Source organism: Sturnira hondurensis, unplaced genomic scaffold (assembly GCF_014824575.4).
Source record: "Sturnira hondurensis isolate 20B ecotype Veracruz unplaced genomic scaffold, ASM1482457v3 Scaffold0007865, whole genome shotgun sequence".
NCBI lineage: Eukaryota > Metazoa > Chordata > Mammalia > Chiroptera > Phyllostomidae > Sturnira > Sturnira hondurensis.
Window position 1 is genome coordinate 2001783 of NW_028080496.1, and position 23310 is coordinate 2025092.

At 51.8% G+C, this 23310-nt stretch overlaps 2 protein-coding genes across 2 annotated transcripts in view; one reads left to right on the plus strand and one right to left on the minus strand.

The window, feature by feature from the left end:
• Nucleotides 1-8016, minus strand: part of EFL1 (elongation factor like GTPase 1) — a 67845-nt gene extending 59829 nt beyond the window's left edge. The window contains exons 1-6 of the mRNA XM_037053506.1: nt 7908-8016; nt 7165-7274; nt 6341-6408; nt 4772-4856; nt 2651-2784; nt 1229-1366 (exon numbers count right to left, since the gene is read on the minus strand). Of these exons, the coding sequence (XP_036909401.1) occupies nt 1229-1366; nt 2651-2784; nt 4772-4856; nt 6341-6408; nt 7165-7255 (516 nt within the window). The 5' untranslated portion in view covers nt 7256-7274; nt 7908-8016. The remainder of the gene's footprint in view (nt 1-1228; nt 1367-2650; nt 2785-4771; nt 4857-6340; nt 6409-7164; nt 7275-7907) is intronic.
• Nucleotides 8017-8069: 53 nt separating this feature from the next.
• Nucleotides 8070-17904, plus strand: SAXO2 (stabilizer of axonemal microtubules 2). Its single transcript, XM_037053507.1, has 4 exons — nt 8070-8221; nt 10914-11093; nt 14787-14989; nt 16913-17904. Exons 1-4 carry the CDS (start codon nt 8184-8186, stop codon nt 17854-17856), a joined length of 1365 nt encoding a protein of 454 aa, XP_036909402.1. The 5' UTR covers nt 8070-8183; the 3' UTR covers nt 17857-17904.
• Nucleotides 17905-23310: the final 5406 nt, after the last annotated feature.

Consider the following 23310-nt stretch of genomic DNA (forward strand, 5'->3'; position numbering starts at 1 on the left):
GACGGAGGCCTGGGGCCCCCGGAATCTGTGCTTTTCAATCCCCACAACCCCAGTTTGCAGCTCAGTCAGCTCCCTGGTCGCTTCCCACACCAGCTCCTTGAACTTCCCATCACTCTCCTCAGGCCCCTTCCCAACCCTAACTCCCAGCCACGGTCCCTCGCTTCCTGCCTCGGAGAGGAAGCCCTGCCAGTCCCCCCCGCCCTGCTCCCTCCACTGCAGGCGGGAACTCTCACCTGCGCCCATCCCTGTCCGTCCCCCCGTCCCCACGGGAACCAGGCCCGCTGACCTGTTCTTGTCACTGCTCTACCTCCACTTTCCCTCCCTTCAGTGAACGGTCTCCAGTCGGCCTCCACAATGGTGCTACACCGTCGTCAAGGTTAGCCCTCTCTGCACGGTGGGCGAGGCTCACGCAGTCTAAACCCCGCAGCCCTCCCACTCCCATGGTCGTCGCTGCCCAGCATGGCCTCACTCCTCAGCTGGAGCCCATGATCTGCAGCCTCTGACGACACACAGCACAATGCCTTCCCGTGCCTGCGCGGCTGCACATCTCACCCCTCCGTCTCGAACGTGTCTGCCATAGTTCTCCTGCTGGCAGGCACCATCCTTTAATCTCATGGCTTCCCGTGTGACACTTTTCCGAACTCCCTTCCCTCCGGACCAAAGCTGGCGGAGGTGGCCCTCCCCAGTGCTCTCCCTTCACGCCAGGGCTCATCTCATCTCCAAATGTCTCTTCTCACTGCGTCTCCCCTCCACAGTGACACCTTCGGAAATAGGGACTCTGACCTGTCTGCCATGATACGCACCATCTCCAGCCCCCAGTGGACACCCAGGAATTCATTTATTCAACATATAAATATGTAAATGTTTGCTGAATAAAACGAATGAATGCTTGGGTAAAATTTCATCTCAAGACAGGTCATAAAAATCCAAAGAGCTTCCTACTATTGCTTCCTTTTGGAACCGAACTACGTGCTTTGAAACAAGACAGGATTAAAGCCACCGTCCAAGCTTTGTGCTCAAGGACGCTTCCGAAGGAGGGGACTCCCGAGAGGACACTTGTCCTGTGGCCTCTGCTGCAGTATGTCAATTCTAACGTACACGATTCTTAAGTGGACAAGTTCTAGATAAGGGAAGTTCTGTCGCAATGCCTCACACTCAACCCAGCAACTTCCTTACGACTCTCCGTGGAACCCTGATTCTTGAAGCACCAGAGTAAAGAATAAAATACCTGTTCTAAAATGTTCTTGAGGTGAGAATAGGCCTCCTGTGGGGTGAATTTCAGTTCCACTATCAAGCGATCTATCTTGTTGATCACTAAGACTGGGCGGATGTTCTCCAGCCAAGCTTGTCGCAGAACTGCCTGTGTCTGATAAAACAGAAAGGAAAATATAAAACTCACGACTGGGAATGACGACCCCGCATTTAAAAACCCTCACTGATAATCAGCGCCCCCCCACACACACATACACCCCTTCACTGCAGCCCAGGCAGAGACAAAGATGCTACTGGACACCCAAGGGGGCGGGACACGTCGGCAAAGAACTGCAGACAGGAAGTCATCCTTGCCTTCAGGGAACCCATTTGAGAAGGATAAATCAAACTGTGCAAGGGACAGTGACGAACCTGGTGGAATTTTACACGTATACCGAGTTGACTGAACGAATGCAAATCAAACACCGACGTTGGCGACACACAGGTGCAAAAACAGAGCACCGCCCGGAATCACTAAGGACCCCTCACTGAGCACATCCCACCTCTGCCTGAGGACCACCAGTCTGCTGTCCCACGGTCGGTGTGTCCGCTGCACTGACCTTGCCCGGACACCTAAGACCCCGTGTGGACCAAGGCTGCGCTTCCCCGGTTGAGGGGCCTCTGCCCAGGGGAGGGCAGAGGGGAAGCGACAGCATAATCGGGGTGTGTCTGCTCAGAACGATCAACTTTCCTCCATCTGAATGACTTAAACCTTTTGTTATTCTTTCTATAAAATACTATAAATAGACACTAAAAAAAGATATGTTAAGAAACAGAACATAAGATGACAACATTTTTAAGATAAAACGTAGGTTGGAAGAAAAATCTATTGAAAGAACTGAGTTGAGAGAGCCCCTCTGAGCTCCACGCCCACCAGAGCTGAATGTCCGCCCTGGCCCGAGGGGTGACCTTCTCCAGCTCTGACGGACAGGATGAGGAACCTAGATTAAGGTGACGGAGAAGGGTGGGGGGAGAATGTGCGTAGGTGGGCGGAGGCCTGCAGCCTGAGACCCCAGCAGAGGATTTCTCTCATCCAGGGGGAGAATGAGGTCAGGACTTTGCTCTCAGTCACCTCTCCCGGTTCAGAAACCTTTCCCATGAAGGAGAACCACCCTTCGTCCCGAAATTCAACATTCCCACTTTTGCTGGGCCCCTCTACAAGAGAATACCAACATACCTCATGTTTCTAAAGTTAAAGTCACCCTCTCTAACATCCCTTCAAACCCTGGGTGATTTGACTCCATCACAGACTGGTACACTATCGGACAGCGTAAAACCTGCTTCCTGGTGGTCGGTGAAATGTCCATGTGCACAGTGTAATCAACCATCAGCTCCTCCTCCTCCCCCACCTCCCGAAACCAGCGAAACCGTTTTACGCCACAACCCACAGACCCACTACCTGTGGACAAACTCCCTCCACGGCGTCCACCACAATGATGCACCCGTCGCAAATGCGCACAGCCGTCGACACCTCGGAGGAGAAATCCACGTGTCCTGGAGAGTCTATCAGATTGATCAGGTACTCCTCGTTCCCTGGAAAGGAGTTTGAGGAAAGACACTGTCAGCTGAGCAGGCGTGCACCGCCCTTCCTTGGGCCTGGTGGAGTCAGAGAGTTTGTAAGAAATGACTGTGAGGCACAGAAGGCAAAGGCTCAATCAGCTGCGCTCATTCCAGCCTAGGGTTCCCGTGATGGGACAGATGACTCCCAACAGCACCCACATAACGCGTTCAAAGACCTGACCCCTGTCTGTGACCACTGACTGAGAGCCCCCCGTGAGCCAGGCCTGTGCTCAGGAGGCACTGTGGATGCGGAGTCACACCTCACTGAGTGCCCACAACACCCCTGTCCTCAGTTCACACACCAGGAAGGTGAGACCACGAGGAGCCAGTGCCCGAGGGGCAAGGCTGCTCCAAGAGGCCGTGACAGGAAAAGGCCGCTCTGAAAGGACACAGAGCAGCTGGCTGGCGGCTTCCCCACAAATTCTCAAGGAGCATGTGTGAACCTGCTCGATCACGACTCATAGAGTCAGTCCACAAAAATTTACAGAGTCGTTTCTGGGTGCCAGCAGTGTGCTGAGTGTTCCCACACAGACTGTCCCCTGTAACGCTCGCAGTGGAAAACCGGGTTAGGCTTCGAGCGGTGAGACCCTGGGTGCTGACCGGTCCTGCGGTGGCGCAGACAGGCCCACGTCGCCTCGCCCCCACGTCAGACCCAGGCAACCCTGACCCGGCCCCCAGGTCATAGAGACTCCACACGGAGACATCAGTATGCTGGGCACAGAAACAGTAATGCATTAGAACCCCATTCGTGTCCCCCATTTACGGCTCATCTGCCACTGGTTCTCCTCAAAGGGACAATCAGTACTGGAACGCACACTTTGCTTGTGCTCCTGCCCTCCCTCGGCTTCTCGGCTCCCGTGGGGTCCTGAACCGCCACGGGGCTACCTGTCACACCTCAAGGGCCACCAAAAGGGCTACCCCCGATGTAGCTATACCACCTGATGACTTGACTTGTCCCTAAAGGACGACCATGACCAAGGCCGGAGCTCACAGGTGTGGGTGGGCATTGCTTTCAGCATCTTACAGGCGTTATTTGGTGTCTGCTTGCAACAGCCCTTGGGGTCCCGATGACCAGCGGCCCAGTTTTACAGAGTAGAGCACGAGGGGGCAGCAAGTTAGACATCCTCCTCCAGGGCATCCAGCCAGAACCCAACTCGGAGGCAAACTGCTTGACATCAAACAACTCGAAACGGCAGAATGGAGGCTCAAACCCGTCTACTCCATACATACACCATTAACCACTCTACTCCGGACGGCACACGCTTCATCGCCGAAGCTGAGGTGCCCAGGCAGTGGGTTCCTGAACCGCAGGTTGAGGGCTCCTAGGCGCACTGCAGCCTCGCGAATAAGTTGTAGTCATGGGATCGTCGCAGTTATTCAGCCCATGTTAATTCCTCCATTTGCAGAAGGGCTTCCATTCCCACAGCTATGGCCAAACCAGACTCCTAAAACCTGCCAACAACCTCTAGACAGACACAGGAACCCTTCTCAATTCCTAGAGGAGTTACTTTCAAAATGGCATCCTTACTGGGGGAGAGCAAGCAGTAACAATCATAGCGACCCAAAGTTACGTAAACAAGACTGTACACCCGATGCACGGGCCGCAGGACAAAACTAGGATCCCACCAGGAGATGGGACACTAAGGCCGAGCCAGCTGGGTCCCAGGAGCCCTGACCTCCCTTCTGAAAAAATCCACACAGTCGCCTGGGCAGAAGGGGCAGCGGGGGCGAGAGGCAGGTGTGGACAGCCAGTACTTCTGCCTACAAGCCGCCCAGAGGTCCCCAATGACGTCCAACTCTGGACAGCCTGCCTCTCTCCGACAACAAATCATCTGGAGGGGCCAGAATGCAATTTGCGGAACATAAAGCAAAGAAACCGAGGCATGCCACTCATACAGGAAAAGAAGGAAGGACACAGAAGATTTGAAACGACTTTTCTTCGAAAGCCGGCCTGACTTACCTTGCGTGTAATGCAGAGAAATGGCGCTGGATTTCATGGTGATGCCCCGGACCTGCTCGTCCTCCCTGCTGTCCAGGTACCGCAGCTGTGAGAGCGCAGCACACACACCCTTACTGCCCAGTGAACTACTTACGGGCGCTGCTAAAACGCAGCGGCTTGGATGTTTAAATGCTCACCCTTTAAACTACTCAAATGCCATGTGTGTTGTAGGGGGAGAGGGGCTGGAGAACGAACGCTGTCATGGGGAAGACGCAGACAATTTCAAATACATCACCACCTTCCGAATGTGTTGAAATCCTACACGCCCTCCCCAAAAGTTGCTCCTTCCAATTTCAGCTGTGAGTGACGGGGCACTGGGCGAACAATTCACAGAAGGTCGTATTTGGGGGCTTCTCCCCCTTTCATCAAGAACACAGCCATTCTTTCCCTCCTCACAGGCCCTCCAACAAAGGCTGAACAGATTCCAACCATTCTCTCGAAGCAAAGAGAAGTCTTTGCTCCTTTCCTCAAATGAGATTTTAAACACGTGTTGTAAAGAATGATGGGGGAGAAGATATTTCTTTCTGTTTTAAATATTTTATTTATTTTTAGAGAGAGGGGAAGGGAAGGAGAAAGAATGGGAGAGAAACATCAATGTGTGATTGCCTCTCATGTGGCCCCTACTGGGGACCCGGCCCACAATCCAGGCATGTGCCCTGACTGGGAATCGAACTGGCCATCCTTTGCTTCACAGGCCCATGCTCAATCCACTGAGCTATGGGCTACACCAGCCAGGGCGGGAGAAGATATTTCTACCACTGCCATGGGGCCAACGGCTTTCTTACAGCATCAGTGCCCTCAGGTAAGGGCTTTGTGGCACATCAGTGCAGAGGGGGCCGCTTCCAACCGGAGAACCCTCCAGCTGCAGCCCCTCAGCCCCACACACCGCACTGACCGGCCTCAGCAGAGCGGGCAGCTCCCCGCCCCACCCCACTTCTCCATCAAACTAGTGAAGCTTCTTAACCTTTATATTTAGTCATTTCTTGCACTCAAAGACCCTGAGAGTTAACTGACTGTCATGGGACCACATGAAGAGGAGGAACATCTCTAGTTTTGTATTGTAAATAACTTATCCCAGGGCCTTTCAGAGCACAGCTGGAAGTGAAGATGTCTGGAGCTTCACTTCCTAAAACATGACTTTCATCGTGAGGCCCAGAAGCCTTCCTCTGGTACCTGGCTTAGCCTCTGAGGTCTCTGATAACCTGACCCATCCTCTGCCAGCGCGCATTCTCTCTCCGCAGTGTACACACGAACCTTCCACTCAAATCAAGCACAACTCACACGGCAGCCTTTTCCCACTTCCTCCACCTTCTCTGTCCCCACCTGATGGGTTTCTCTGCCTTCTCCTCAAACCACCCAACTCTTACACCTGCGAAGAATCCCTTCCTCCGTGAAAGCTTCCACCATGGTGCCAGGACAGCATCTGCCTCACTGCACTGAGAGGACCTCTAAGATCACACAGCACATGGTCCATCATGCGGCCGACAGCCAACACTTCCTTTTGAGTATTTATCCGACACCACAACGTACCTTGCCTGCCAGGCGGCTGGAGATGATCCCGTTGCTAGATATAAGACAGTCAGCCAGGGTGGTTTTTCCTGTCAAAACAACAGTATTAATGATGCGTCTACAGATTTAACATCTAACCGTTAAGAGCTGGTTCCTATGTGCTTGTACTGAGCGAAGTGAGACACAGGCACTGTGAAGAGCAATTACAGTGTGGAACTCCACAACGTCTGGAAGGGCACAGGTCCCAACACCACGGGCCCTCCCCACGGCCCGAGTGTGGCCCTAGGACCCATCCCCAACCTGCAGAGGGCAGCCACCTGAAAAGCTGCCGAGCAACCTATTTTCCAGCACAGAACTTTTTGCATCGAGATGTAATTTACATGCAGTAAAATGCACAGACTCAGACTCTTTAAGGGGTGAGACAAAGCACCATGCAAATCAAAATGCCTCTGCCCAACAGCCTTTACGTAACTACTAAAACCCACCCTACACGACTTTAACCAAGTGTTTATCATCATTACTCCATCACTCATCAAGCATCTTTAACAGAGACAATGGCTAGGAATGTAAGCCCTTAATTGCTCAAAATGACAAAATGTGGCATGCCGTGTCACGGCCGTGTCACCCCTTTTTTTGTCCCATCTGAATGGTTTAGTGGATCAAGGCTGCAGACTTTTCACATGACAAAGGCACTTCAAGCATTCTTCACCTTTGAACACCTTTAGTCCTCCCCAAACCTTCAAAGTAAGTAAGACTTGCTTCTCAGCTGGCGTCCCTCCACTGACACACTCGGGAGACACAGCCCCTTAATTACGGGCAACAAGACATTTAAAAAGGGTTCTCACCGTGGTCAACATGAGCCAAAACACAGATATTTCTGATATTAGCAGTGTTTTTCTGGAGCTGCACCATCTTATCCAAACTATTGAGCACCATGGTCACTGATTTCCTGTGACTGAAAATTAAAAAGCAGTTACAAACGGCGCCTGGGCTGAAGGGCGGGGCAGTAAAATCATTTTTTCAAAAAACGCTGGGAGCTGACAAGGCTGCTCAGGTGCCTGAAACTGGGAACAGACGGACGATCCCGGAAGAGGGACACTCCCGGGGCCCACGCCCAACTGGAGCAGAAAAGCGAACACCGATCACGACGGCGCTCCAGGAGTCGGGTCACCGCCCCGGAGGGACGCGGCAATGAGTCACGCAGCTCCTGGAGCTGGGTGCGCGAGGTGACACCGGGGACCATGCTTCAGGGCGAGTGCTCGCTGACGTCCCTCCCTCCCTCAGCTCTCCCCCCTCGCACGGTATCCCAGGTGAAAAACCCCCCGGCTCGGGACCGCCCGCGGAGCCTGAGTAAAGTTTGCCGTCACGTGCTTTCGAACCCCGCGCGGCACTGAGGTCCTCCATCAACTCCCCCTTCCCAGGGAACACCTCAGCACACACCCAACACCTCAGCCCCAGGGTCCCGAGTCCACTTCGGCAGTAGCACGTCCCCGCCCCACGGGTCCGCCGCTGCCTCGGCTCCCCAGGTCCCCACCCCGCTCGGAGCTGGCCCACCGGGACGCCGAAGCCCAATGACGCCCGCACTCACGCGCTCCGCCGCCCTTCGCCCCACTCAGACACCTGGCCCGGTTTGCACGCGTGTGTCGCAGGTGCTCACAGCTCCGCACTGGTACGATCGCCGGCGCCGGAGAGGGGCGGGGCTGGGGACGCACGACCTCTGACCCGCGCGTGCTGACGCCACCGGAAGCTGGCGCCGCGTCCGTCTCCCGGGAGGCCGCGTTGCCTTGACGACGGCTGACGCGTTGGCACTAGGGAAGCTGCTGAGCTCCCGAGAGCGCACAGGGGATCCTGCGCGCAGGAGAGTATGAGGAGCCGGTGCCTGTGTCAAATCTGTACTTGCGGGTGAGGCGCGGCTGCGGGGGGACGGGGGGGGGGGGCTGCGGCCGTATCCTCAGGTGGTCCGCAGGAGGGCAGGGGGCGCAGGTCCAGTTCGCTCGTCATCGCCGACGGCTGTTACCCGGTTTCTGCTGTGTAGGCTCCCCGTCAGGTGCACACAGACCTGCCCTCTGGCGGGGCAGGTAGATGTGAAGGTGTGGCTGGATAAAGTGGTGCGATCGGATCCGACTGGGAGACGGAATGCCCCACAATTTTTTTTTTTAAGGAAGGAAAGGTCCAGAAAAAGGATACAACAGAATTTACAGTCCCTGAGTTTTAAACTCGTATTAGGCTTCTTTCCATCTCTAGCTTTCCTTCCGTCCCAGTCTTACCCCATCCCGTTCCCACCCAAGCAGCGCTCCTTTGGGTTCTGAGAGGTGGGAAAGGTAGTAGACGCCACCCTGACACCCTGGATTGGTCTGTGAGTCCTTCTTAACAACCTACCAACCCTGTCAACAGTCTTCGTCTTCAGCTTCCTCTTCGTTGTTGAACCAGGGATTAAATCAATACTGGCCAAATAAATATCATGAATACGTCATTCCCTTCCTATCGCAATCTATCTCCAAAGGAGAATCACTGTGTGTTGATGAAAAAGCAGTCCTCCCCGTAGTTTTACAATAAATGTTGTTTATAATTAACAAGTAGGCGCACATTAAAAGATAAATTAACACTTGGGGCATGCATCCAAAACACGGGATGTGCAATAATTGCACCCATGTTTTCTAATCTTTATATCCGACCCAACACCCTTTCCCGTGCTGCTGTCAGGAACTTCTGTCTGCATGGCCGGCCGTGGAGGTTCGCCCTTCTTCCAGCAGGGCACAGACCAGGTTGCCGAGGCACTGCCAGTGTAAGCGACCGCTCTGCACTGTGAACATTGGCCAGGTTCCCATGGGTGAACGGCTCTTCCCATGATCCTTCGGGAGTGGCCCTACCCTCGCTTTCAGGTTTATGTTTGAGACACAAGGATCTTTGGCAACGTTGGGAGCCATGACTGTGGGTCTGTTTTAGCCAACTCTTGGGAGCTGGCCGCCTCATGGAATACTGACGCCCAGTGCTGCGAGATGGCCCTCTTTCCTATGAACCCCTCCCTCTCCTCTTTTCACCTTCCTCTTGTCTTTCTGGGAGTCTTTCCCTCTTCCCTTTTTTTTTTTCAGTCCGAGACCATCTCTTTCTCCTTGGGAACCTAGGAAACACTATCTTTCAGCTCTAGAGAGACGCCTGTTTTCATCTCTTCCATGGATTGTGTTTTTAAAAGATAGAAAAATGTGCCGGGTTCAGACAGCTTCTATTCACGGCCTCCTTCAGCAAGAATGCTTCCTGAAGGAATTTAAATTGAGTCTCTAGGGACAGTTAGCACTCCAAACTGTGGACACCAACCATGAAAAAAGAGGACCCAGTCAAGCAGATGGTACAATAGACTGAAAATCGTGAGTGCGTGTGAAATGCAAAAGATAGAAGAGGAATTAAAGGTCATAGAAACTTCAGGAAATTAAGAGCTGAAGCGTAAAGGAAAAGAACTTAATCTCGAAGCTAGGAACCTTTTACTCTGAAGGCCCTTAGGGTCATGGTGTCAAACCCACAGAGTAGACAGAGCTCGCCCCTCACTCAATAGGCTGCCGCCTTCACACAGCGCATCCCAGTTGCTGTAATGGAAACACGGTGTACCGGGTTTACAACTTTGCAAAAAATGGTTTTGTTCTGATTATGAAATAAATAGCGTGAGGCATAGTATAAAAATCCAAGTTAAAAAAATCTGTGATACAGTGAAAATCCCTACTAATCCTATCCCCCCATATAGCGAATATTCTTTAAGCCTTGTTTTACATTCACATTCTTTAAAAAGAGAGCGAGAGAGCATACGGCACACACCATTCTACCACCCACTTTTTCATTGTTTACCATCTCCCCACCTTCCCATAGCTGTAAAGATTGACCTCACTGTCGTTCACAGCTGCACACTTAGCACGTGTTGGGCAGGGTTCTCGGTGGTGGGCACTATGATCTACTCCGGCTAGTTCAGGCAAAAAGGAATTTGTTCATGAGTAGATGGAGCTCACAGAATTGTCGGAGGAACCAAAGAAACAGTGTTTGACCTAGGCTTTCAGGACAAATGTCCCCAACATCACACTGCAAAACTGGGCTGCCAAGGGAGCCCCTGGCTCTGCCCCAGTCAGGAAACTGCCGCAGAACCTGAGGCCTCTGAGCTGCCACGGCAGGAAGGCCCCCTGCAAACCAGGACGCTGACTGCCCACTGCTGGCTGCAAACTCTCTGTGCCCCAGTCTGTCCACACAGGCAGACTGGAGGTCCCCGGGGTGCTATCTCCAAGTCAGAGTCCCACGGGACCACATCCGGCAGGGGGCCTGGGAAATCTGCTTGTTAGCTTTTCAGCTGATGTAGCAGAAGACACACCAAACTGTTGTCAGGGGGAAGCCAGGGTTTCTGCCAGGTAAGGACGTACCATGAATTAGTCACAGTGTCTGTGAAGACCACTGCAGAGAAAACAGAGAATGGAAGGATTTATTATTTTTTTTTGGTAAAGCTGCCCTTAAATTTAGAGATGCTGAGTGTATTGAAGGTCTCTGATTACAAGGTAATCATCATACACAATGGTTTTGGAGGTGAAGATAATCTTTCGGCTTATTTCTGTTTGCACAGGCGACATCATTGTCCACAGGAGACCACAAGGATTTATGAAAATTCTGATGTGTACTGCCCAACCACTGAATATTTGGAGAAGTATCCCACCTATGGCAATGTTCTTCCCGCTCAGAGTCTTAAACCCAAGCAAGGATTTCGAGCATACGGTGGAAAAATGGAAGGGATGACAACATTTAAGTAAATATTGAGAAACTACTTGCTTTACCTTTTCCCCAGCTCTTTCGCTCTGAATAAAGTTCTTTAACTCTTTAAATTGAACTCTTTCATGGATTTAAGTTGAACTAACCTAAGAAGCAAGGAACTAGTTGAGTCACAACTTAAGAAAAGCGGAATGATGAGAATTAAGTTTGAATAACAAACAGCGAATAGGGAAATGAAAAGTTCTATTGATATTTTTTTACCTGCTAAAGTCTCCTGTATTTTCACCTGTTTTCCACTGTCAGCACGACCTGGGAAACACAGGGGATTCCGTGTCTCCTCTGCTTTCTGCATCGCCGAGCTATTTCTGCACTTTAGCCAAGGTGATCTTTTAACACGTGAATCGAACCTTTTCGCTTCCCTGCTTAAAATACTCTTATACTTTCCCATTGTATTTATTCATCATTATTTTTTATTTTATTATTTTATTTTTTATAAAAAATCAAATGCTTTTTTCCCCAAGTTGCAATCTCTAGATCTTAACTCAGTTACCACTCTGGAAAGCCTGGGACATGCACCCAGCGTTCAGCTGGTCAAAAGTCCCATGTCAGCTCCCAAAGCGCATTCCCATCAGTCACCATTAGATCAGCCTCTAGTTCCCCTGAGAGCAGGACCTACGTGTGACCTCATCCCACATTCTGGGTCCAGACACCTGGTGCCATGCCTACCCGCACAGACTAGGCACTCAATTTGTTTATTCAGTGGGTGACTTAAAAAAAAAAGTCCTCCTAAGCCTAAACTTTTCATATGGACCTAGCTTTTTTAATCTCTTTGTACATTTGCCAATGCAATGGGTTTCTTATTTTTTTCTTTTTTTTTTTTAAGATTTTATTTATCTTTAGAGGAGAAGGAAAGGAGAGAGGGAGAGAAACATCAATGTGTGGTTGCCTCTTGTGCGCCCCCTGCGGGGAACTGGCCTGCAACCCCAGGCGTGTGCCTTGACTGGTTCCCTGTTTTTTTCACCCTGTTAATGCACGGTCTTGGGCATTAAGTAAAAAGCATTGGTAAGAGGTCCTGCTTCCTCTAATTGAGGGTTTAGAAACGTGCTCTACGACGGCTTCCACTTTCACTGTCACCCATGCTCATTGCGCTTCCGGCAGAGCTCGGCTTGCGCACACGGCACGGCGGAGTGGCCGGGAAGTCTGCCCCGACAGTGTGGCTCTGGACCCGGCAAATGTTTCGGGGTGAACAAAAGTGCACTGGCCCTTCACTGCTTCTTTCTAGAAAGCTGCTCTGGGTTCGGAGGTGCTCTTGCTCACAGTTAACTGGCCTGACTAGAGAAACTCGGACTGCTCAGCTTTCTCTGTCCTCGCCCTGTTCTCCGCGCCCCGCCCTTCACCCTTCCCCCTCGGCTCCGGGTTTCAGCCTGTTGCCCTCTAGCTGGCGTTCGGGAAGAGCACAGAGCAACTCACGAGTCTGGAGAGGCAGAGGTACGTGATTCCTACTACTATTCATCCACTGAATGACGTTTCTGAAGTGTCAGGCGTGATGCCGGGCACCTGGGACACAGGAATGAATGAAAACAGAAGGGTCTCGCGCTCCCTGCGCGCACAGAGGCTACATCTGGTGAAGCCGGCCGACCGAAACACCCCTGAAAATAGGTATAAAAGGGCAACCGTGGTAAAGTCTATGAAGGCCACTTGAGAGCCGGAATGAAAGAGGGGTGACTTTATCAGGGAAATGCAAAGAAAGAGCTAAAGCATGGAGGATGTGAGACAATTAACTGGAGGAAGTGCATAAGGAAGTATATCCTGGGCAGAGAGCAGCAGGCAGCAGGAGCAGCCAGAGCAAGGGGCGGCCACACAGTGTGTGTGTGTGTGGGGGTGGGGGGTTGGGGTTGAGGGGGGTATAAAGGGGTTAAGAAAGACGAGGGAGATGAGAGCAAGAATGACCTGCCCACACTTACTTGGGAAAGGACGAGTTTGGGTGCGACATGAGAAAGGACTGGGGAGAAGACCAGAGTGGGTGCAGGGGCGTTTAGGAAGCCACTGAACTGATCTGAATGAGCCGCAATGAAAGCTTGGAATGGTCTGGGCGGGCGGGGATGGTGAGATGCGGGAAGCCTTAGAGCTGAGAGATGCCCGGGAGACAAAACTTGACCCGAGCCGATGGTGAACTAGAGGCAGGGAGGGAGGGAGGCGTGCCCGGTGAGCCCGACGCTTCTGGCCGTGCAGCTGAAGAGAAGGCAAGGCATTCACTAGCGGAGGGAGCAGGCCACGGGACCACGTTTGTCGGAGGGAAAATAGTGAGTTTGACAAGGGGCCTATTGAGTTCTGTGATGCCATTGACGAATCAAGAGGCCCTTGTCAGGGCTGGTATGGAGCTCGGTCTGAGCTGGGGTGGAAATGTGAGTCATTTCCATACAGGTGATGAGTATACTTGTTCTCGGGAGTGAGCACTGGGTGAGAAGAGGAAAGAGAGTGAGGAGAGGGCCTGCTGGGAACAGAGGGAGGGACAGTGAAGCCAGCCGCTGCTTGGGAGTCCGAGGAAGGTGAGGCCTGAACCTGCCTGATGGATGTCACCATGCAGAAGTCTGCGAACGGGCCCCCCAGCACAGCGGAAAGCCACGGTGCTGGGACCCAGGCTGACATGGGTCGCCGGGGACAGGAAATGGGGCCCGCCAGGTACACTGTGAAGAGGAGAAAGCGTTCCGTGAGTCTAGTTTGGTTTTCTGCAGCGTATGGACATACAGAGAAAACACTGACTCATTCACGGTGGCTTGAACAAGTCATAAAATGAGTGACACGGTCAGTAGAGTCCCGGGGGGAAAAACAGCTTTAAAGATTTATGGTGGTAAAAGTCACTGCTCACAGATGGCTCTGACTGTGTACCAAGCTCTGGGTTTGTGTGTGTCTGTCCTTAAAACAACCCACGGGGTAGATGATATTATTGTCCTATTTTTTCATCTACAAGGAAGCTGGGGCCCAGGCAGGTTGACTAAGTCGTCCAAGGTCTTGCACCTTGTGAATGACAGCCAGATTTGGACCCCGGCAGTGTCACTGCTCAGACTGTGCAGGCCCCCCGCTCCCACCAGACAGCCTCGTCATCCGCAGACCCAGCTTTGTCACATGCAGAGGCCTGGTGGACCTGCGTCACCTCGTGGGCCCCTTCACATCAGGGGCTTGGGGGGGGGGGCGGTCCGAGGATGAGTCAGACTCATGTCCGCACCAGGAATGTGATTTCCGTTGAAAGGCCAGAGCTGATTATCCATAGAAAAGCAGGGAGACTGTGTGACTAAGAAGGAGGCGTGCCTCGGTAGTTACCCAGAGTCTTAAGTGAGGTGAATAAGGTTTTTGACAAAGGGGACCCGGGGGACACACGTAAAATGTTTTTAAATTCATGAAGTTTTTCACCTGAGATTTCCTTCCAGGTCTGGAAAAAAAAATCAATGATGGAAAGATTTTATTTACGTAACACCTAGTTAACTAGGGGTCCATTATAATGATGTCTTGAAAACTAGGATTTTTTTAACATATTTAATCCATGAGGTATTTAGTCACTGAATAGGACACGAAGGAATTTAATTATTTCTTTCAAAGAGCTTGTCACCTGTCACCATTTTCATATCTCCTTAAACCTTTCCAGTAAAGACCTTGAAAACCCCAGTACCGCCCTGAGATAACCACAAATACAGGAATCTGTGAAGCTATGTTTGAAATCTGTGTGTTCCAGATCCGACTATCGCCCCCATGAAATAGTCCAACAGCTTCGCCGCGTCCCAGCGGAGTACAAACCAACACCGGGGCAGATCGACCTGGGCACGACCTACACACGGGACTTTAATTCTTTCAAAGTGCAGCCCGTGGCAAGAGTCCGGCCTTCGGAGAGACCACACGTTACGAAAGGGAAGTTGGACACCATCCCAACCTACAAAGGTGACTTGCCATTTCAAAAGGGGCTGCGACCACACAGCTAGAAGTCACTTCCAGCTGCGACGTCTGACACCCCAGTGTCCTTTTCCTGCGTTGTCAGACTTTGTCCTCATGGCTCGGGGGAAAAAAAATTTCTCTTTGGTCAAAATAATGTTGTGGGGTGAACAAAAGTCCATTTGCCTGACGGAGCGTTTAAGAGACCTGGCTTCTTGTCCAAAACTCAGACACTTGCTTACTTTTCTCCGGCTCCAAACACATAAAAACCAAGGGTGCCGTCAGACAAGCCTCATGTGACATATGCCACATTTATCCCACATGTCGTTGGCACCAGGCAGACTAGCAACCATTCCAAAACCAACAAGGGGGCAGATGTCAATTCAACCATATCAATAATGATATTACAGGTAAGTGATCTGAATCATGGGAATTAAAACACAAAGACTGACCTCGTACGTGAAAAAAAAGAACCAACTATGTGCTGTCTACATACAACCTACGTTCAATACAAAGATATGGCTAGGTTAAAAGTTAGAACAAGATGTATAATCTTGTATAAAGTGTATAAAACATATCCCATGCGAACTCTAGTGAAAGAAAGCCGTAAGATGGACTGTATTAATATCAGAAAATGCAGCCTTTGGAACTGGTCACATGGCCGGGGATTAAGAGGGACATGAGCTGAGGATGCGGGGACCTGTTCTCTCTCTCACCAGATCCAGGTTCACAGGAACGAGGATGCACTTGGCCCCCCTCACCTTTTCCCGCCAGGCGGTCTCACAGCCCGGAGACCGCCGCCCTTGACTCAGGTGCCCACTGCCACCCAGACACCAGTAGCTTGCGGTGGGAGGGATCGTGGGGTCCCAAGCTCGGCCACCCTAACAGGAATGTCTTCTGGGTGAGGCACTGTTCTCTTCAGATGAGGCGGAATGATAAACAGTTACATATTGGCCTTTGGCATAAACTTGACAATGGGCTTCAGATTCTTAATGCTTTACCTCGTGTAAGTTCTTTATACATCCATTTTTGCTATTTAGAAATACTTATGTTGGGGTGATGTCAATGTGATGGTATTTCTCAGCTTTCTGCCTTTCTCATCTAGAAACAGAAAAAAAAAACCCAGGTAGCCCTCAAGTGAAGGGTAAGCACTTCAGTTTTCCAGCGGGGGTCCAGGGAAGCAGCCAGACGTAGAATAAAGGTGTCTTAACACTAAGTCTCATGCTGAGCTCTTACCTGTCACTTCCAAGTTGTACATACAATGTCTAACACTTCAAAAGCACTCAGCACAGGTCCCTGGCCTCTTGTCGGCCCTGCGTCTTCTGGGAACACCTTGAAGACCGTTTCCTGAGGAGGTAAATAGAAGCCAGTGATCTTTGGGGGTCACCACGAGTCACCCTGTACCTCCGCTCGGGGAGGCCTGCAGAATCCCTTTGAGGGGTCCCTCCAGAGCAAGGAGCAATGCCCACCTCACCTTTCTCTGCTCACATAGCCGGGCCCTCGCTCTTAATGTTAATCCCAGATTTTACAGTCCCCTTCAGCATTTTATGAGTTAGAGCCAAAATCCCAACCAGCTCCTGGGAGCACAACCAAACCTCCTGAACTGTCTCCACCCAGCACACGGCTGTGTTGGCTTTCAACACCCATCAACACTCAGACCCCGGTGCCCCTTTCCCGGGTGGTGTGGTCGGACGAACCTACAAGTGGAGAGTTACACGTGTTAAAGGGATGGGGGGCATAGGAAGAGCAGGTGGAGATGGACCCCAAAGAACAGAGCTGATGGGAGTCGGGGGGAGTCTGTACTGGATTAACGTTCAGATTTCTAAAGGAAACGGACGGGAGTCGGGCAACGAGAGAACTGGATCACAGTATTGACAAGACCATGGTTTCCCTCGGTATTTAAAAATGTTCTCTCTCTCTCTCTTTTTTGAGATGATTACAGGGCTTGGGACATTCAGAGAAGTGACCTTAGTAAACCAGAACAAACTTACTGCCCCCCTACCGAGAAATTTGGGAATTCCACGACGTTCCAGGACGACTACGTGCCCCAGGAGACACAGCCGAGGCAAAACTTTAAACCCATCTGCGGGGTCAAACCTCCCACGGCCCCTTTTCATGGCGACACGAGCCATCGCCTGGATTATGTGCCTCACCAGCTCGAGGCCCAGCCTGCTCGGCCCAAAGCAGCTTACAGGCCCCCCGACCAACCCTTTGAGGACCTCACAACTCACCGATGTGCCTTTCAGGGTCTTCTTGGCCAGAGCGCAAAACTCTGCAGGCCCGCACACCGCAGAGTGACCCAAAATGCCCCGTTCGCGGGAAGCACCGAATTCCGGGAAAGTTTTCAACCTTGGGAGGTCCCACCCCCCGCAGCCAAGAAAGTGCCCGAGTATGTCCCTCCGCCAGGGGCCATGCAGCTGCTCAGCTCCAGCCGGCTCGACTACGTTCCCCATCGGACGGCCCGCGTCGTCCCCATCAGGCCTGCGTCCCACAGGGGAAATAAGAAACATCCTTTCCAGGGAAAAAGCACCACGAAGGAAGATTTCCCCGCGTGGGCAAATTGTCGCCGAGGCCTCATTAAACAGCAGCAGCAGATTCCCCGTTCATCCGGAAAATTCGACGGCGTGAGCACTTTCCGGTCTCACTATGTGCCCCACAAGCTGACTCCCACGGAGAGCTGTAAGCCCTTAAATGTTCCCTTTCGGAGCCCCAGTCCATTCGACGACGTGACCATGTATTCCACCGAGTATGCCCCGAAGAAACAGGAAGTCTGCCCTGCCAGCCACCCGTCCCCGCCAGGCTACGTCTACGAAAACACGGACTCCCGAGGCCACAGGTTCTTCCGCAGGGTCACGCCCACCGTGAAGGCCTTCTAGCCGGCAGGTCCTGTTTGCAAGGGGGGGACCTAACTCAGAGGACGCTCACTGTCCAAGGGCAAAAACTGGCTGTGTATAGTAGAAAAAAATGATGAGAGAGCAGAAACAAATTATCTGGAAATTTTTAATCAAGAAAATCAGAAACTGTTTCATGGGAAATCAGGATCTCAAAATCCATTTTGTGCTAAACCTGTAACCAAGCCTGTGCTTTCAACGGCGCTTCTGAAAGCCGAGTGGTGTACGTCCCCATCGGAATCAGTCTCGAATACACTCTGTAGTAGCTTGTCTCCAGTCGACTGTCATTGATACTCGTGTTTGTAATTATGGTGGCCGTACGGTGACCTGCAGGCCAGCCGTCATCTAAGCACAGGAGGGCTGCCCATATGACTACTGAAAATGGTACACGGATTCCTCTCCCAAAGATAATTTCCTGAAGACTTCAAGGCATCCGCACAGCACGGTACACAGAGTCGAGTTTCGGTGGCCGCTCTTCACGGCGTTCAGGCTGGTTTGCGCCATCACCGTGTGGCAAGGAGAAGCCCTGACCTTAGAACATCGGAGGATAGGACCTCAGTTCAGGTTCCGATGGCATCAGCTCTATTCGTGCCACCCTGGGCGAGCGACTCCTGTCTTTGAGCCTCCATGTCTGCATTTGGGGGAAGGCGTGTGCCCTGCCCACCCCACCCCAGACTGCTCCATGCGTCAGATCACAGGAGACCTCGTGACCCTGGAGGTCAGAGTCCCGAACTAAAGTCAGGGGTCTCCAAGGAGTCATTCCTCTCTCCTCCTACCTGTTTTCTCCTTTTGCAAATTCGGTAGTTACCTGCCTGGTCATCCTTTCCCGCCCTCAGTGAGGACTGGAGGACACCCTCCCCTGTGTCGGGCTTGTGAGAGGTATGACTTGTGAGACGTCTTCCCTCGGTGGCTCCATGACCACCTGAGACGTCGTGACGGAGAACGGAGAGCGCGGAGGGGGGACAGCGTGGTGGAGACCGACAGTGTCTCTGGGACGGACAAAGCGCTCGCTGGAGTGACTTCAGGAATGACCGACAGCTCTGGAGAAACCTGCAGGGTCACCTCGGGTGGCCCTGCGCCTGACTGTCAGCCCAGAGTCACCGTGCACAAGGACCGGGCTCAGCATGAGGCCAGACCCTTGTCTCCCTTGTGCCCGTGAAGTAGAACGAACACACTGCGCCCGTCCGTGCTGAAAACCTCCTATGGAGTCAGCCCCTCGCCGTGCGTTTTTTGGGTAAATGACTGCATGATGGGAGAACAGGATTTGTCCTGCAGTTTAGTCGTCTGTGGCTTTAAATTTGTTTCAAACTATGTACTTGATTGAGAATAAGTGCACTTGGTTAAAATACTTCTGCTTATTTCAAAGTCGTTTGTTTTAATTTACTTTTGTACGTAGTCGTTAAAATTATGATATGTAAGATTTCATATTCCTCTGCAACGTGAATAAAGAAAGCATCAGTAAAGAAATTAATTTTTGTGAAGTCATTTCCGTACCCAATCTTCCCTGGAAAATAGAGCTTTTAATACTTATCTAGGCTAACCTGCCCATAATTTGATATTCTTACCCTTAAAAAAAAATTATCCCTGGCTGGTGTAGCTCAGTGGGTTGAGTGCAGGCCTGCGAACCAGAGGATCGCAGTTTGATTCCCAGTCAGGGCACATGCCTGGGTTGCAGGCCAGTTCCCAGCAGGGGACTCAGAGAGGCAACCATGCATTGATATTTCTCTCCCTCTCTCCTTCCCTTCCCCTCTAAAGATAAATAAATAAAATCTTGTTAAAAATTATCGGTTTACTTGAGAGAGAGAGCAAGACATCGATTTGTTGTTCCACTCACTGATGCATTCATTGGTTGGTTCTTGTACGTGCCCTGACCAGGAATTGAACCTGCAACCTTGGTATATCAAGACGATGCTCTAACCACCTGAGCTACCCAGCCAGGGCAAGGCTTCAGCTTTTTACCCCTTCACTCAATGATGTTTAACACAGATGTGCCTGTTTTCACCCCACGCCACAGACCCAGGATTCTCACCAATGCCTCTCTCCCCTCCCAACCAGCCCGTGACCACGGCAATCGGAGAACTGCTTTCTAGGGTCGCCGTCACCTCCGATATCCCCACTGAGAGTTCATTCACCTGCAGCCACTGCGGAAGTCAGCGAGGCACCGTGGCCAGGAGAGGCTCACAGCCGGCACGCGTCACGGATGCTCGTCTGCAGAATGTGACTTGGGTCTTGTCTTCTTCCTCAGACAGCCCAGCGTGTGCCCTCGTACGGGCGCCTTTCCCTCTCTGAGCCCTGCTTCTTGACCTGTGAAACTCACTTCAAAGGACATATATTCAGAACACAGGAAAAACTTTTAAAACTCAATGGTAGGAAAAAAACGGCGAAAAGATGTGAACAGATACCTCACCAAAGAATATGGACAGGTATTATCGCTAGGGCTGCTGTAACCAAATGCCACGAACGGGGCGGCTTCATAAAACCAGGCCCTGGCTGGTGTAGCTCAGTGGATTGAGCGCGGGCCTGCGAACCAGAGGATCGAGGTTCGATTCCCAGTCAGGGCACATGCCTGGGTTGCAGGCCGGTTCCCTGCAGGCCAACTCCCAGCAGGGGACGCACAAAAGGCAACCACACATTGATGTTTCTCTCCCTCTCTCCTTCCCCTCTAAAGACAAATAAATAAATAAAATCTTAAAAAAACAAACAAACCAGAAACGCCCTGTCTCACAGTTCTGGAGGCGAGGAGTCGGAGACACAGGCGTCAGCAGAGCTGTGAGCGGCAGGGTTGGCTCTGCCGCGCTCCCCTGGCTTCCGCAGCGTTGCCGCTGTCCTGGGCGCTCCCTGGGNCAGGAATTGAACCTGCAACCTTGGTATATCAAGACGATGCTCTAACCACCTGAGCTACCCAGCCAGGGCAAGGCTTCAGCTTTTTATCCCTTCACTCAATGATGTTTAACACAGATGTGCCCGTTTTCACCCCACGCCACAGACCCAGGATTCTCACCGACGCCTCTCTCCCCTCCCAACCAGCCCGTGACCACGGCAGTCGGAGAACTGCTTTCTAGGGTCACCGTCACCTCCGATATCCCCACTGAGAGTTCATTCACCTGTAGCCACTGTGGAAGTCAACGAGGCACCGTGGCCAGGAGAGGCTCACAGCCGGCACGCGTCACGGATGCTCGTCTGCAGAATGTGCCTTGGGTCTTGTCTTCTTCCTCAGACAGCCCAGCGTGTGCCCTCGTACGGGCGCCTTTCCCTCTCTGAGCCCTGCTTCTTGACCTGTGAAACTCACTTCAAAGAACATATATTCAGAACACAGGAAAAACTTTTAAAACTCAATGGTAGGAAAAAACACGGCGAAAAGATGTGAACAGATACTTCGCCCAAGAATATGGACAGGTATTATTGCTAGGGCTGCTGTAACCAAATGCCACGAACGGGGCGGCTTCATAAAACCAGGCCCTGGCTGGTGTAGCTCAGTGGATTGAGCGCGGGCCTGCGAACCAGAAGATCGCGGTTCGATTCCCAGTCAGGGCACACGCCTGGGTTGCAGGCCGGTTCCCTGCAGGCCAACTCCCAGCAGGGGACGCACAAAAGGCAACCACACATTGATGTTTCTCTCCCACTCTCCTTCCCCTTTATAAATAAATAAATAAAATCTTTAAAAAAAGAAAAAACCAGAAACGCCTCATCTCACAGTTCTGGAGGCAAGGAGGCCGAGACGCAGGCGTTGGCAGAGCTGTGAGCAGCAGGGTCAGCTCTGCCGCGCTCCCCTGGCTTCCGCAGCGTTGCCGCTGTCCTGGGCGCTCCCTGGGCTGCCGACCTCCGTCTTCATCGTCACGTGGTGCTCACCCTGTCTGCACACATCTGTATCTGCATTTATGAAAATATCAGTCACACCGTGTTCACAGACATAGGACTTTCACGAACATCATCACCCCCCCCCGCCCCAACGGTCACATCTTAAATCATCTGCAAAGATCCTATTTCTGATGTCTGGCCAGGAGGGGATGCCAGGCAACCTATAAAAAAAAGATGGCAAATGGAAAGATACTTCACACCCTTCGTCATTGGGGAAATTTCTCTGAATCGGTAATGAAGGAAATATTATCTTCTGATAATGCCCCCCACTCTGTAGTACCTGTGAGGGCCTCTGTGGAAATTAAAAAAAAAATAGGAGGAGGAAGAGAAGGGGAAGGGGAGGGAGGGAGGGAGGAGGGGGAGAGGATTGACGGCAAATGCATCCGATGGACACGTCTGAGATGTCCAACTGCTTATCTCCCGCGTGGCTCAGCCACATCAGGGTCGCCTGGTCTCAAAGTTACTGCAAAATGATTGATTTTCGTTTGCCCCAAGTGACCTTGGCCACTCCAAGGCCTTGAGTGAAGGCAAGTGAAGGGAAACCTCAATTCCAAGTTCATGACTGAGGTCTGTTAGACTCACTGCTAATCCCAAAGCACGACACCCAGGACTGGGAGGCAGAGGCGGGCCTCTGGGTGCAGACCTCTCTCGCCTCCGTCCCTAAACTCCTCACGGTGGATGAAACACAGGCCTTCGCTCCGCTGCCGGCCCTCTGGACCGCCGCCCGCCTCGGTCCGGTTTCTGGCTGTCCGACTGGAGCTTCTTCCCGCACCTTCTGCCCTCGACTTCCTTTTCACTCTGATTCACAGAACGTAAGTGAGGGCGATAAGGGAGTTAGAGGAATTTCTGTGCGACTTGGCCCGAATCTCGTCACGCACACTCCAAAGGACAGAGCACAGGCTAGGGCATCGGACCTACCCATCAGGGTTGGTCCTCGAGTCACAAGGAGGCAGCCAAGGTGACAAGACCCACAGCCACCAAAAAACGTAACACAAATAAGCCAGCTGCGTTTACGAGGATGCCGTGGAATAATCAGAGTAAGTTTATTTCTGAATTACTGAAGGATCATGAACGAGAAACGTTACTCTTCTGTTATAGAAACAGTAGTAAAATACAGTACACAGGAATGTCCTTTGCATGATAAAGACAGAAAAAGTACACTAGAAAACGAAAAATAGTGACTAGGTGAATCGATTTAATAAGGAATTTTGTTAATAAGAAAAATATATGTCCCATGTCTTTCTTACACACTGTACAAAATAAAATATTGCACCTTTAAGTCCTGTAAAGTATATACAAAGAGTATCTTACAAAAACGATCTCTCTTTTAACTTAAAAACCCTCCACAGTCAAGTGCGAACTGATGGATCGGTGACTGGCGGGCTGGCGCGTCCAAGCCACGCCCCCATCCCATGCCGGCGCCCCTCCACTTACAGTAGCGTTCGTCACAGTGTCCGCGAGGCTGCCCGGCGCTCGGACCCGGTGCAGAGACCCGGCGAGGGTGTCCACAGACAGGCCAAACGCGCCACTCGCTTACGAGCGACTGGGATGAGATCCCGCACTGCCTGCTTCCTCACGTCA

Bases quoted from the DNA above. Each gene is read 5' to 3' on its own strand.
- SAXO2 (XM_037053507.1), top strand. From the start codon at position 8,184: ATGAGGAGCCGGTGCCTGTGTCAAATCTGTACTTGCGG. The intron at 8,222-10,913 runs GTGAGGCGCGGC...CTGTTTGCACAG, and splicing joins TGTCAAATCTGTACTTGCGG to GCGACATCATTGTCCACAGG. The intron at 14,990-16,912 runs GTGACTTGCCAT...CTCTTTTTTGAG, and splicing joins CACCATCCCAACCTACAAAG to ATGATTACAGGGCTTGGGAC.